The 16,964-nt window shown below is 33.2% G+C and overlaps 1 protein-coding gene across 1 annotated transcript; it reads left to right on the top strand.

The window, feature by feature from the left end:
• Nucleotides 1-856: 856 nt before the first annotated feature.
• On the top strand, nucleotides 857-15,903 carry LOC123559722 (uncharacterized). Its single transcript, XM_053552454.1, has 10 exons — nucleotides 857-990; nucleotides 2,935-3,243; nucleotides 3,981-4,298; nucleotides 5,405-5,710; nucleotides 7,490-7,792; nucleotides 8,321-8,623; nucleotides 9,708-9,983; nucleotides 11,355-11,504; nucleotides 11,875-11,923; nucleotides 12,485-15,903. Exons 1-10 carry the CDS (start codon nucleotides 912-914, stop codon nucleotides 12,585-12,587), a joined length of 2,196 nt encoding a protein of 731 aa, XP_053408429.1. The 5' UTR covers nucleotides 857-911; the 3' UTR covers nucleotides 12,588-15,903.
• Nucleotides 15,904-16,964: the final 1,061 nt, after the last annotated feature.

Below are 16,964 nucleotides of genomic sequence, written 5' to 3'. Positions count from 1 at the left end.
AATTTCGATGAAAATGTCCTTAAAGCGTACGTGCGATTTTTGCTACAAATCAATGTTCTGTGTAAACCCAAGTTAAATTTACATAAAACCTCCCTGAGAAAAAGGAATTGGTTCAAACGTCATAGAAGTGTCCCCTAACCAAATCTGTAGCATATCCAATAGTACCTTTATTTTCACAGATGCAATGAAAACTGATATGATGAAATGAAAGATATTTTCATTATGTTAATAAGTGATTAAATCAAACTTTAGTTCAGCTAGTGTTCATAGCTCTCTATATAGCATCTATAGTACATGTATGGAAATTTGAACACTATAGGCAAGAGCAGTCTTACTAGACATTCTGAGTCTTGGCTATATATCTTCCTATGGGAACCACACATTTCACAGCATATATTGACATCTTCTTAGCGTACTTTCTTGCCAAAATCATACCGATCAAATACTTTGGTAACAAAGTACATTAGATCAGGCTTTCCATGCGGAATGTAGATTCCAGTTAACAGAGCTATTCGGTCGAGCTTTGTGAAAGAAAACTTTATACATTCCACATATAAAGGATTCAGTTCATGTTTCCCGCTTCACCTCTGACTTACGTGTATAATCTAAGAGGTAATAAATAATACGTAACGCATAATACATCACACATAAGAGGTAATGCATAAAAACTAAGACAAAATGTCCCTAATAGGCTTCCGTAGATTTCAGCAATAGTTTTGGAAGTTTTAATTGTTAGTAATTATAATGTCATACTTTACATCAAATGTTAGACATCTTCAACGAGTTCGGAAGTCACACCAACATTACACTTAAGAAACAATTATATTTGTCATTAAAGCTAGATGAGATGAAATCATATCCTGGTCATATTTGATATGTAGATTACCGCAATAACTTTTAATAATTTGAATATGGGAATGGCTCAGAATATTTATTTCTTTTTCAGAACTTTTCTTATTGTTTTATCAATATGGATCTTGTTTGGAAAAGGTATGTATAGTTTAATTTTGACGTCTTAGAGATCAATCTATAGATTCATTAATCAGCATGATTTGCTTTGCTTTATTTAGAGTGTTACTACTAGTCAGAATGGCATAGTCACTGTGGTTACATGGTGACCTGTCACATAAGCGACTGCGGTTCAATATCGGACGAGTCATATTTTTATCAGTGAATATTTTACAGGTGTAATTGTGTTCATTTCATTGTTTAACTGTAATTTTGAAATCATAATTTTTCGTCATTATTGTCATGTACAATTAAATTTTATTTAAATGCAAAATTACTAGAAGTATTGCTTTGTAAGCGGTAACTGTAATCAGGGGATTCCTGAAGACAGACTCCACGGTAGCATTTATGCTAGCCAATTCTACGAAATAAATTTGTTTCTACGAAATACCATTTCGTTTTAACGAAATCTTATTTCGTTTTTTACGAACTAACATTGCATTTTTACGAAATAAAAAAAGTTTCACATGTCACTTTAGTTTTGCAATGATCCCTAAAAGGATTTGGTGTGAATGGCCTAAAAACCAAAAGAAATTCGAAAGGAAACAATAAAACGATCGAACGTGTTAAAATTCAAATGTTAGTCAGAAAAGTTTTACTTAGGGTTATTTTCTGAAGTTTAATCCATTAAATGATCAATATCAGTGCTAGGGTATGTTATATGAATCATAGGCCCCATCTAACGGTATCCTTATGGTATAGCATTATATAGTAAGAAAAGAAAAGGTAGGACACTACCGAAACACCAGATCTGGTTTGAAGCTAATATAGAACGGACGGTTCAAACGATACACTTAATTTATTGATATTATTGTAATAAACCTACGGCATAAGTTTGACCTTTATCATTACAGTATTTTTAAAGAAATCAGCGATTTTTCACAAACTTGAGATTTCTACATCTTCCCTACTTGTATACATCCGGTTTGCAACGGAGTGAATTTGTAGTCTTTATTGCGGTCGTTAAAAATAAACCTTCAATATCGAAGGTATAAAATTTCGTGAAAATAAATTGAAAAATTTATATTCTATACCGGCTTGGCCCGATATAATAATGTTGTGGCCACGCTTAGCAGCGCTCCTTAGTTCGCCTAACTGAATTGACATTTTTGTTTATTATTGTTTGTCACTATTTTTTCATTCAGTTCTATTTAAATAATGATGATGAAGGTATATAGCCGAAGTATATCGATTTTCCCGGTATCTGTCAAACTATACCTATTAACCAATGAAATCACAGATTTCCAACTAACGTTTAAATCTTATTCTATTGAAATCGATCATATATTAATGAATAAGAGAATATGGATATTCGGGAGTGTCATACCTTTTCTTTTTTCTTACTATATAAATGCTATTCCATAAGGATGCCGTTAGATGGGGCCTGTGATATGAATAGGGAAAGTGGGAGTGAGGCAACTGTTAATGAATATCTTCAAAGAATTACCATTTGTTTATAATTTGACATTATAGATTGAATAAAACTAGGAAGTCAAGTTTGTAATTTTCTGATCATGATGTCATTAAGATTTTAAATTTTACATTTAATGGAGATAATTTGGTAAAAAGTTATACTCAATTTTATGTGTAAAGTGATCCATTAGGCAATTTTACCAAAATCTGCCAATATTAAGTTCCTCAAACAATTTGAAAGTCAGACACTGTTGTGGCTACGCTCAAATACAACAAAGAATGAAATGGTTGTAAATAATGCATTCTATGTCTATGGTACTGTTGTAATCGCAGCATTTTTAATCAATAAATACATACATACATGTGTAAGTATATGAATTTAAATGTACGTACATTGAAATCATATCTCATTCTTAACAACTCGACTTGTATTGAAACACTTACCTGTATTGTGTGTTTTGCTGGCTTTGATATGAAAATGTAATTATAACTTAAATTTGTATAATTTTAAAGTCACTGTCGACGTGAACCAATGCGGGACCCTGAAGATAGAACAGCCGACTATATTGGGCAGAAATGTTACTTTTACTTTTACTCCGGAAACAACCTCAGACGCAGACCTCAAATGGCAGCGAACAAATAAAAGAAATCCATGGGCCACTCTTCCTGACAAAGCCAAGTTTACACAGTATTTCCAAGATGGGACATATTACTTGATTTTAACTGACACTGCCAGATGGTATGACGAAATATTTTACCGGGTTGATTATAGGAACAGTAGCGTAAGCTGCTTAATGGAGACTCCAAAACTTCAGCTTCAAGGTCTTTATGATATATAAATCCTTCCATGATATAATATCAACATTTAACTAATAAGCAACATCAATTTTATGTAGAATCAAACGTGTTTTTGCATTACTGAGCAGTCGCTGATTTAAGGAATGTTATGTTATGTATTTAAGACTTAATGAAAGTTAAAGGACTTTGCAGATTTATGCGGATTCTTAAGCATGTATATGTAGAAACAAGAAATCAGATGTTATCACAAGGTCAAGGTCTTTGATAAGTATGGCGGTTATAATGCTTCATGTTCATAATTATAATATCTATGGACCAGTTTTGTGAAATTAAATGTAATAATTAAATTATTCTTTATGTAAAATCACGGGTCCATATTTTTTACAATATGATCAGTTTATATTCAACAGCACTGGTGTTAACTGGCCTAGTTAGTCAAAAATAGAAAATAAACTTTGAAAATGAATTTTTGCCGTCATAATATAAAACACTTATTGTATGACTTGCCGGAAAATAAGTGTTGAAAACGAAAATATTAGTCTTCTTCTAGTCTGGAACATTTCTATACGGGAAATATTTTAAGCTGTTGAGACAGGAACGTGCTATCCGTATATGTAGCTGTTAGCTAGATACCAAGTTCTCTCAGTAAAATGTTTAAAACAATTGACCATATTAGCCATATTGTTATGATTCTGCTTTCCGCTGCAAAGTCAGTCTGATATTAATAAAATGTTTTTATTCTTCTGTTTTATTTTCCTAAGATATATCAAGTAATGGATGTGGATTTGTTTACCTAAGAACAACAAAGTTGAAAGAAGGCGAGAACGTAGAACTAGAATATTATCCATCGAAATATGTTATGCAAAATCAAGAACACACTGTACGAGTGTGGAAGCGTTCTACACAGAATCACACTATTACAATACGTTTGACGAAAGGTGTGTATGAGGAAGAAAAGAAACCGAATGATAAATATGTGTTGACTATAATCATGTTCAATGAGCGAATGAATGGACGATATGAAGTTTACTGCGGCAAATCAGCGAGCTATTCAAATTATGTCGAAGTGATATTACCAGGTACGTGTATTTACAGGCAAGATTATGAAGACGATTCAATTATTATCCGAAATAAAATTTCAAACTTAAGGTAGTGGACCGGTAATGACAGTCGGCTATTTCCGTACGATTGAAATATTCTCCGTATGAGAATTCGGCATTCTTCGGTCATAACTTCCTAAACAACAGAAAAATGCCGAAATGTTATACGTAGAATATATATAGGTATTAAAAGTAGTCAGTAATATAAAAACCTTATTTACAAGTCACTTTATTTTTCACCAACGTTTCGGCTAAATTTATAGCCTTCTTCTGTGTTCAAAATAAACATAGCAAAGGAAGTAAAGTCAACGGTAAACGACGTCAATGACGACAACGTCAAAATTTAACAAAGAATTAGTGGAAAAATCAATCATAAACAGGATCATAGTATGATACATAAATAATGGTGAAAAGTACAATGGTTAAGGAAAGCACCCGTAAAAACTGATTATGGAATATACACAACATTAATATATAAGTATATACACAACATTAATATAAGTATATAACAGATATTTTTAAAAGGTATTAATACAGTGCCCAAACGATACATCCAGGAAGTCACTTTTAAAAGTCTTTTCCAAGGGTGAGTTACTATATGATTGGCATAAAAGAGAAACGCTGGATAGATATAGTATGTTCTTGAGAATTAAAATGTTCAGAAACATTTTATTTATTAGTTGTTTCTGGATAATGATTTATATCAAATCTATGACTTGATTTCTTTGTGAACATTGTTGATGCGCTTGTCCAACATACTGTTTCAAACATTTATTACATGTTATCAAGTAAAAGAAACGTTAATTGAACTGCATGACAGATCATGTCTTATACTATAACAATATGAATTGGTGGTACAAGAAAATGAATTATCTTCATTTAAGTTTTTTATATACGGAGAATATGTAATCGCACGCGAATAGCCGATTGTTTTTACGGGTCTATTACCTAAAATGCACTGTGTCTTTTAAAGATATTTGCTAATATTATGCAAAGTCAAAATAATCCATTTGGTTGTTTTCAAATACTTTCACTAATTTTAGTCTTTAAGTGCGATCGAATTTGAATTTGAATATATATTGTAGTTGCACCAAGCGCACCAGCATTTGAAGGTTTAAAGGACATAGACGACTGTAAGGGGTGTATTGTTGGTGAGGATGGTGATCAGTTCAGTGTTCTCTGCAAGACAAGTGGTGGTACACAGCCAATAAAAGTCACCATGTCCATAGGGAATGAATCACGAAGCACTACATTATATTATAATGAAACAGTGGGTTACATAACTTTCTTTATTCTTCACAACAGACATCATATGGCGATTATGACATGCACAGTTATGAACGATGCATTGACCACAGCTTTAATCATCACTGCACGTGTGTATGTTATCAGTAAGTGAAACGTTCGTGTTTATTCTTTTCTTAAAAGTCGAGTAAAGTTAAAGGTTCATAATATCTTTGTTTAAATTATGGCTGCTACATTTTGCGTAATAAACATGAATTACATTAATTTCTTGTTAAATCATATATCTAGTAATTAGTTTCTTAAACATTTGTCAAAGGTTAGATTATTGCTGATTATACTAGACTGTTTAATTGAATATATTGTTTTTATTACATCCCTTTATGACTTAGCTATATAAGGTCATGTGCAATATTAAAAGTAGTGCTTAATTAAGTACTTAACATCTATTTGGAAAGCCGTTACATCTGATTTAAGATAAAAATAAAAGCTTGACGGACCTTTTCCCCTTACTTAGATTTAAAATTGACTGGTCCATCATTCAGTTTGGGCAGTACCATTTATTATTCGAAGGGGTATTCACTAAAAATTTACTGTCTGAACAGCGAACAGTACATGGCCTGCACTGGTCGCAAAGGCAAAATCACTTACCGCCAGCAGGCTTTACAAATTGCGTAAATATTTTACTAAATTTTATTATCGTAATTCTGATTTAGTTTTAAAATTCAATAGTAATTTAAAGACACTTCTGCGAGAAGGTATTTCTAAACCCGTTTTTTATGGGGATGTGGTTTACAAACTTCGTAAGATCTTGGGTCATGGTAATTTTCCAAATGTATTTGAAAAGATTATCAAACGTTTTATTAAAAGAGGTTACGACCCAACTGTTTTGAGACATACCGCATGTTTAGTGTTCAACCCGTTTACAGTTGGACACTACGCTTCCCTCTTTGATTGCGTCTGACGGAAGAGGGGGAGGACTCTATGATGAGCAGTTTTAAATCCTACCAGGACTGAACTGTTTTGATATTTGTCTTCTGGCCTGTTTCGTCGGGCCCTTAAGGGTGTTTCTCTTGTTGCTCTGTCTTCTGAAAAGGCATTGAGTACATACGTTTTTGGTTCTTAAGGTTTGCTTTTTATATATTTATACACGAGCATTTTTGTGTTTTACATGCCATGCCTTTTTGTTTCCATTACGTGTGTTAGAGATTCACCTGGAGGGGATTACTTTTATTTACACTGTCCCATGTCTTTGGAACATGGTGGGGGTAAGAGTGAGGTTGGGTGCGCACCACAAACCGGTTTAAGCTCCCCAGTGGTGTTTTTGCCACTGACCGTTCCAAGGCGGTGCCCCACTGTGTTCCTTTGTTTGTTCGTTTTGTCCTTGTGTGTTGACTTTGTGTGCGCGCGTGTGTGTATGCTTATTGTTCGTCTTGTCCTTATGTGTTGGCTTTGAGTGTGTGTGTGTGTTGTTCGTTTTGTCCTGATGTGTAAGCTTTGAGTGTGTGTGTGTGTGTGTGTGTGTGTGTGTGTGTGTGTGGTGCACGCGTTTGCGTGAAGGGGGGGGGGAGGGGCGGGGGGTGGGGATCGTTTTGAGGAGGCTGCGCTTTTGGTGCGTGGCATTCCCTGTTTGATATTTTTCTTTGTTTTTAAGTTCGCAGTTTCTTTTACATTTTGTTATATTGCTTACCTCGTTTAGATGAAGGAAACTGCGCATTAAATACAGAAAAAAGCAACAGATCAAATTTCGAATTTTAGTGAACTCATAATTACTATAAACCACTCAATGTTGAAGAATTTACCTGAATAAATTAGATACTTTACTTATAAGTCACTTAATATGTAACTGTTGTATTTGGCTTCAGATGCAGTGAAGATAGCAATACACTTATCCTTTATTTGAATACTTTCTCATGCTGCCCTTTCAGAAACACCAGCATTACAGTTATTGGTACCACAGATTATCAAGGAAGGAAATATCGGTACTATTACATGCATACTGAATGGCGGAAGACCTGCTCCGAATGTAACTTTAAACATTTCCGGTATGGAAGTGCCGTCTGTACTCAAAACAGAAAGTTACAATGCTACCACATCTTTATACACGAGTGTTGTTTCCCTGACAACATTTGAACGAATTTGGAATAGTGAAAACGTCGCATGTTGTCGTTTCAATGAATGGTACAAGATCACTAACGCTTGTTCCCCACCGCAACGGATTAATTTTATGTGTAAGTATTAATGAAATAATTTCGATTTATTTTCGAAATTTCAGTGTTTCTTTGAAATGCTGTGGCTTAATTGACCTTACTTTATTTCTTATCATTCTTGGATTTTCATTTCTTACCCATTTTGTGTTTTTCTTTCTTTCAGCACACTGCTACGACCATTGACTCTATGTCATAATATATGTCACGTTCAAACAGTGAATTCTTGCATAAAAGAACACAATTTTCAGTCTTCTTTGTTTACTAAGAAAATAAATCGGGTCTTGTTAGAAATATTGATATTCGTTAATTATTGTGTGTTAATGTATTTAGAAGTTTTTGAAAACTTATCCCACTATGTCTGCTTTTGCAAATGATACAAAAAACGAGCACGTATTATGAAAAATAAGCGATTTTAGGGTCAATATATTCAAAGGAACATTCACATTTTCACACGTTTGTTAAAACAAAAATAAAAAAAAACGTTTCCAAAATAGTTCAGATAACTTAAAATGTTGGATTTCAGTGAGTAAATTTTCTATATTTTTTTAGTTCCACCTGAAGACATCAAACTGGAGGTCAAAGTTGAGCAAAAACTTCCACTTGAAATATACGCTGTTTGTACCATCTACAATTCAAACCCAGAATGTGGGGTAAACATTAGTGCACCAAACGGAATCATTGTTTCAGAACGTTATACCAGAAACGTTAGCTTACCTCATGGCGCCTGGAATTCGGAATATGCAGTAAATTTAAATGTCGGTAAAGACGACGATGGTGAAAAGATAAAGTGCACAGCTGACTGTCAGAAGTTTGCTGTCGACTTGAAGGACGTGCACTCGATCGTATTGCCTCGTGAGTGGGATGTTTGTTTATTTCTTTTGTACATTTGAGAAGTATAAGTTTTATTAATATAGCTTATGAATAGTGATGTCTTTTATTTATGGAATATCCGTAAAGCATCAGAAAAGAAACCTATAATATGCAGGGCTACCATGGTTACTGTAACAATCGTTTGTATTTACCTTGGCGTTTATATAATAGTATGTAGAAATTTGTAAAGTAGTCGAGGTTCATCAGTGACCTATCAGTTGAGACCCTCATATTTTTGTTCCAAAGATATGTTGTTGTTTTTTTTGTTGCAAAGACAACAGTCAATATTGGGGAAAGCGGACATTATTGTTCAAAATCCATGTTGTAGGAATGATAGTATTTTGAAGTTTTTTTTAAAACTGTTCCGGGAAAGTTTGTTCATGTTTGGCAGGTTGCATCCCCCGCGCCACCTCCACCTACCATCCCGTCCTCGCCTCAATCTACCACCTCTCGGTGTTCCTTGCTTTGAAAAGCATCTTCTGGAGATCGTGTTAAAGAGACGATGTCCACAGTTTTGTCCTAAGTAATTAAGGATCCTTAAATACAATTTACAGGAATTGAAATTACAATAAATTCTATATGAAGATCCTTTGGAAGCACAGAGCGCAACCAATCAAAATAACAGCAAACTCAGTTTCATTGAGTCTGTTCCTGAGAGGTAATGATATGTGCAACAGCCTCACACCCCCGTAGCACCGGTTTAATCGGATTTCTATTACAGTAAAATTGAATAATTATTCCACGATCCTAACGGACCAGGAAATATAACAACAATTTTCCAACAATTCTACTTTAATAGTATACTCTACGAATCGCTAAATAGATAGATATGCAATGCATCTTTATTCTATTTTTTATTTTCATTTTATTTAAACTGATTACACAAGACTAAAATACAGGTGAAACTCGGTGTCTTCAATTCAAAGGGATCGAGTGTTTTACAGTGATACTGTGTGCATGTGTTTTCGGGACGGGACTTAATTTAAGCGAGATCGTGATATGGAGTTTCAACTTATATACATTACACATATTAATATTAAATGTCATTTCTTTTTGTAAATTGTAGATGCACCTATCATTGAATTCAACATATCTGGTTCAGAACTTGCAATTTTACAAGGAGAAAAGGCACACGTAAAATGCTCAGCAGAAAGCATTCCTGCCTCAAACATTGACTGGGTGGAGCAAACAGATTGTGGAAACATAACTATGAAGCAATGCCAATTGAAAACAGACTGTGTCATTGCTGTTGAAGCAAATCTTATGCAACAACGAAAGTTTATTTGCAAGACTCATTATTTACAAGCAACAAACCAAAAGACCTTGACTGTAAACATTCTTGGTAACTTCTTTTTATGACTTTGTAATATATCTTGATCTGCAGTTAAATTAATAGCTTTACATATCCATTCATAACAGTCCTTAACCATAAACTTAATATAGAAGTATAGGAATCTAGCGAAGATATAAAAATATCCTAGTCTTGTTAAATTAAAAAAGACTGTCCTAGTCTAAATGAATTAAAAATGACTTACCTAGTACATTTGTACTGTTAAACTCCAAATGGCTACCCTAGTCCTGTTAAGTGAATTATGACTACTCGTTAGATTTTAAAAAAGTACTAACCTAGACTTGTTAAATTAAAAAGAAATGACTAGCCAAGCTTTGTTAAAATTTCCTAACTTGTTAAATAAACAAATACCTGTTCTTGTCTTTTTTTATTCCCTTGTATATCTACATATAAATAATGCAATAGATTAATTGTTTTCAGTTACAAATTTCTTGATGAAACATGTTTAAAAGCTCAAGTTAACTACTATTTCATTTCGTTTATTTCGTAATTAAACTTGTCTTAGCTTTAAACATTGTTGTTTCCTTAAGTGCGGAAATGTGTATGATTAAAGTGGCATATGTATGTATCTTCATGAAGCGTAGCAATGACATATACGCATGGCACTGATCTAAAATACTTTTTTTTATTTTCAAATCGTTGTTTTGACAGTTAGAGGCTATCTTAGATAAAACGGTCATCTGATTTCAGTAGTGGCTTTTGAGTCGCACGTTAGACAGAAATGAAACCCATTTTTGATTTCATTTTACTATACGTTATCGTAAATGCGTGAGAAAAGTTCTACTGAAAAATTATACTGTTAAAACTTATGTTTATGCATGACCCCAAGATTACATTTCTCAGGTAAAGCACTGTATACCTTTAATCCTTATCACATTCCTTTTAACTGATGTCTTTTGGTAAATTGGTTAGGGTCTATTTTTTGAATCACTTGCCCATTATCAATGTGGGACCGAGCCTCACTTTGAGCGTTGAATTCTTCATGTGAGGAAGCTATCCAGCTGGCTGGCTTCCGGAAGAACGGTGGTTCTACCCAGGTGCCCACCCGTGATGAGATAATTCATTGAGGGGTACCTGTTTTTTTCTACCATAAAGCTGAAAGGGCGCCATATGACCTAAATTGTGTCGGTGCGACGTTAAAACCAACGACAACATCAACAACAAACAATTTTTCTTTAGTGTATGCTGTTCTTTTCCTGATTAACATGAATCATTGTCTTTGTACGAATTCTAATATAATGTTGTAGTCTTTTTATATATACTGATTTAGACAAGTTCATCCGGTAAATGGCTTTAATATCAATGATACACTATTTCCCACATACTCTATTTCTCACATTGTGTGTTTTTTTTTTAATTCAGAGAAAGATGAGAAACATTGCAAAGACATGAACAACTCTGCCTCTTTAGATAACTCATCTATTTGGATTATTCTTGGCTCTTGTTCAGCTGTCCTCTTTGTTGTTGTCATCGTATGCCTTATTGCAATAAAAAAATTCAGGGACACTAAAGGTAATTTTTGTTTTATGTTTACGATATACGATATTCTTTATATTCAATGTACGTGTTACTTTTGCCAGAAGTTTGACTACCATTTTAAACAAACAACTATACATGTATTTACTTCCCTTCCAACAAGGACCTCAAAGTTATGGATCCGTAATGACACTCGGCAATCTCCGCATTGTTACGTACTCTCATTAGGAAATTCGGCATTCTTCGGAAGTTAAATAGCTTAACGCGCACATAACTTTTCATAAAAACCGGAGAATGCCGAATTCGCACTCAGAGAACACGTAATTTGCCGATTGTCGTTACAGGTTCACTACCTTAAGAATGTGTTGTAACACTGTCGACAGTTTACTTTGCTACATCATTTCAGCTGAACTGGAAGTATACAAAGTGAGATTCAGTGCAAACCCAGATAGAAGGTTTGTTACTTTTTTTCTTAAATTAATTAATTAATTAATTACGGTTGTTGTTAGAAGGATGAAAGTGAAATGTGTAAACATGTGAAATTAACAGAACCCTATAAAAATTCTAGCAAGATTTTAGTTATATTCAAAAGCTCATGCTCTAGTTTTCTATGGTAAAACAGTGTTCAATGTTAGGATTTTGCATCGCATGTGTAAGAAAAGAAATAGAACCCCTGTCTTACTTGCCCGGATTTTCAGTAATTCCTTGATTTCAGCAGGTATGAATGTTTTGATTCCATACCTCATATTTTCATTACTCTGTAACCAGAACTTTTAGACATGTTTGGCGGCAAAAGTATAATTAAAACCGACAATACACTAAGTGCTAAATATTCTAAAACATGAATCCTCTTTATTGTGCAGATGATCGAAAACAGTACTATTTAGGTTCAACAATACACTGTTTAATAAATTCGATTCCTCAAATGCATTACATTCTCATACATCGTAATTTAATTACATATTATTGTGTTTTCAGCTTAATTTCTCAGTATTTAACTTTTGTTTAAATTCAAGCGGGAACGATGTAGAATTGGAAGACCGTGCGTATGTAGAATTGAATGATACCAGGCATACAACTGGGCAATCGGAAACATTTTATTCTCAACTGTCTCCATAGACTCAGCCAGAAATGATCAAGTGATAGCAATAGACATTTCATCCCCTGTTTCACGTCTTCAGATATTGATGCAGTTCAGGGAAAATTTCCTCAAAAGAAATATTGTCCTAACCGTGGAAATGTGTGTGAAATGAAAAGTTAAATATTTGAAATTATTAACTTGACGAAAGTGTATCATTTCTTAATTGATTTTAAAACGTCAGTTTTAACATTTATTTTGAAGATGAAAATACTCTATTCATCTACTAAACATTGTAAATACAACACTAATTTTGCGAATTTATACTTTTGCTAAACCTTTCGCATAATACAAATAGCCTATATTACAAAAAAAAATCTTGTCCATTGTGCGGCTTTAAGAAGATTGAGGTACACTTGAAATTTCCATATTTTGATCAGCAATAGAGAAATTGTAACTTCGTAAGTGATCACGTTTAAAACACGTTTCTAAAATTTTAAAACCCAGATATAAAGTATTAAACGTGCATATGTATTTGTATACATGTTCATCTGTGGATGACGTGTTTGAGTAGAAATGGAAACATCTTTGGTCTATTATATTAAAACCACCGACTGCGTTATGTCCCACTATTGTGAACTGTGTACTGGGAGGGTTGAGAGTATTTGTAATGAACACTGGAAAGAAATACTGTTCACACAAATCCGTAGCGTATTTTTACTTTCAGACACATAAGTGACCTTTTCAAAAGATATTCTTAATTATTAACATACGTTTATACAAATTATCTTGATAATGTGATCATAACTACAGTTGTGATGTGTGTCAATGTACGTTTGTTGTGTACTGCTCCGATAGGTTTTATGTATAAATCTGAATTGTTCAGTAAATGAGGAAAAAGAACCTGTCTGTGCGGGCTGCTCAGGCCGTTTGCGGGTCAAAGTCAGGACTGTTGACAACGAATTCTAACACGACCAGCGAATAACCTACATACATGGAGAGCAAAATCTATCTCGGGTTATTCTGCAATAAACCATGCGAGTGCAATGACGTCATTCGATCCAGGTGTGTAGCACGGTCGTAAAAGTAGTTACCATTTTTTTCTAACACTGCTGATACTAGTATGTCGTGTTAAAATCGAAATAACAAGTTCCCAAGTGTGATTTATTGTAGAATTACCCAAGTTTTTCGTTTTATGTGAAACAATATATCACTCAGGCCTACGGCCTTCGTGATGTATTCTTACGCATAAGAACTCAAAACACGGGTTATTCTACGATAAACCACGTTTGGGAACTTATTATTTCTTAAATAGAAAAGGTAAAATATTCTAATGAGAATGAGTAATACAGACCCAGTCATTTCATGTCTCTCGCGTTACTTTAGTTTTTGTAAAAATGAAATACTTATGTCTAGCAAAATTTCCAAAGAAAACATCTAGGAATTTATCAATAAATGAAATTGAAAAGCGAAAAAAGAAAGAAAAATTTTCAAGTGAGTCAAATAAATGAAATAAATAATCGCTGCAATTTACAAAAGTACACCTGGTCCCAAACAGGTTTAGTAAAAACGATTGGGTTCTTAAGTTGTTTTTCAAGCTAAGCTCGCGACATCATACAAATTTATCATTTAAACTGATTTACACACTTATTTGTACATACTATTTAATTATCTGAATTGATCAACTAACTAAAGTTTGTGTTTACCGAAAAGTTATCAAATATTGTTCATGCCTTTGTTTTCGTTAACTTTGTGTTTTACAAATTTTTGTTATTGCTTTGTACATTTGTATGTCGCTGAACCGCTTTCAAACACATTTTTTCGATGTAAATGAGATATGAAACCAAAATTTGTAGTCCTGTTTGGCGCCATATAACCTATACTGTGTTGGTGCGCCGTAAAACCCAAATAAATAAATAAATTAATTAAAACACATTTACTTTCATAGCCATAAATAACTGACATTTCTGCTTAAGCTTGGAATCAGTTTTGCTAATAACGATGCATTATATCACTGTTTAACTCTTACGAGACAAAATTTTCAGTATTTTTCAACAATTAGATCTTCATTGCCAAGCACAAACAGTTTATAACCTTGCTTATTGATATTGCGCTTCTAAACCAAATAACTCTCAGATTCAGAAATGAGCGTAAAAGTTCGAATACTTTGAAACATTTTTTTCCAGAATAGTATGTTGTTTCATGTTAAACTTTTGTCAACCCTGTTGAATGTGGTAATCCGAATTTTATATTCGTGTCGTAAAATCACCCCTCTGTGCACTGACATTAAAAAAGCCGACATTATCCATGTCTGCATCTTCAAAAAAAGAAAATTTATTTGGACTTACATTATTAGAGAATATTGACCCCATACCTCGCATTGAGGTAATGATGATATAAGCCCTAATTGTTTACTCTGTTTTCTTGCATGAATGTTTTTAGAACTAAAAACCAGAAATTATACGAGGTTTATTTTTATATTACTAGTACAGTCAAACCTGTGTTAAAGACCACCTATGAACAGAGACAACCAGGCTCTAAAGATCACATGTTTTGTTTCCCATTTTAACATTTACAGTGTATTTTAACCTGTGAATAAAGACCACCCCTGGTAGAGACCACATTTTGGCTCTCCCAAGGGTAGTCTCTATAGACAGGTTTGACTGTACTTCAATTTTTTTAAAGTATTTCTGGCCGAACGTCAAAAAGAGTTGTGTTTTTAAAGTGGTTGAGTGCACGTAATCAAATCAATGTACACACACATAATTTGACTCATTATAATATTACTTCCCCAATATTGTCAGGTTATAATTTAGCATGTGAAGCATAACACGGAATATGTTTTTGTTGTTGTCGGCGTTGTTGTTGTTTTGTTTAATTTCACACCGACATGAACACTCTTTTGTCTAGCTAATAAAGCATTCAAAATTTATACTGTATTTGCAGTACTGAGAATAAAATTACCAACTTAATATACAAGCAGTTACTTTGAATAATTATCATAATCAATTTATTTTGTATTTGTATATGGATTCTTTACATTTGTTATCCTTTGCTTTTGTATTAAAAATTTAGAAAATAGGCAAATGTTTCTTACTTTACATGGCTTAATGTTTCTTACTTTTGATGCATGGTATGTTAAAAAATGTTAAAATTCTAGTTTGCATTGCTCGTATTTCGAGCAAAATTATGATTTTAAATGTCATATACTTTTTCGCTTGATTTTGATTCTACAGAGTCCAATTAGATAACCTAGATGTTTTTGTACTAAACAAATGATACTGACGAATCTGAATTTGTTTGCAATATAGCTTTCATTTATAAAGTATAAAAGGTGTGTGAATGTATAAAACAAAAGTTTGTCATTTTTAATTCCATAGCAATTGTCCTCTTAGGGGGAGAGGAAGGTGGGAGAAGGGGAGGGGTCTAAACAGATCTTTATCCTCTTTATCATCTAGTACAAAGTGGTTTGTAATCAACAAAAACAAAGAATGTCCTAAGTGACGAGAAGTTGACAGTTATGTCATTTGTTAAAAGCATATTATCATAGGATAAAAACATACACATTTTAAGAAGTTCAGATTGTTATCAGACGACTTTACCAACACATTAAAATGTTTATATACCAACATAGTCTTAAAATACTTGAAGAAACATTGGCGTTTTACTGAAGTGCGTATATTAAGGTGTTCAATGCTACAGATTGTATGTATGTCTTGTCAGTTATGTTATTGTTATTGCTAACTAGTTAATCGTGGAAATAAAAAAATAACAAACCGAAATCTGGCCGACACTTTATTATTTGTAATAATTATTTCTCTAAAATATCTAACAAAATATAAGACTTTTTGCAGGAATGTTTCGTTTTGACCATTAACATAGTCAACTATTGCCACTTCTTTAAAAAGAGACGTTCATCCAAATGTTCGTAAACAGCATATCTACGACAGTATAAACGTTATCCAGGAGCGCATATTCATGTCCTTAAGTTTGATAATAATAAGCCATTTTATCTCTACTAAATTCATCTAACAATTTCGTCGCATGTTATGTATCATCCTACTAATCTTGGCCTCTTTCGCGCGGAAATTGTCCAAAGTGGATGAGGAAGTTGGGAGTTGCTATATTTCTACATAAGATGATGCGACATTTTGCAAATTCGGAAATCACGACCGCTTCACATTTGTGATAAAGTGAATACAATGAAAGTATTTAAATTAATGTTCGAAAACAAGAGTGTTGGCCTATTCTATACACCTAATGATAAATGCATTTGTTTTTATCATTTCCTACAATAATATAAAAAAAAAACATGCAGTTTTGCTGATTAATATTCTTCCTAGTATTGCAAAAATATAAGTGAAAAATAATAAGTTCCTTTGAATCCATCCTGCTGTCATGTCTGTGCAAAGGAGTCA

The sequence above is a fragment of the Mercenaria mercenaria genome, chromosome 10 (assembly GCF_021730395.1).
Source record: "Mercenaria mercenaria strain notata chromosome 10, MADL_Memer_1, whole genome shotgun sequence".
NCBI classification, from domain to species: domain Eukaryota; kingdom Metazoa; phylum Mollusca; class Bivalvia; order Venerida; family Veneridae; genus Mercenaria; species Mercenaria mercenaria.
Note: the sequence above shows the minus strand (reverse complement) of the source record. Positions and strands in the feature narration are given on the sequence as shown.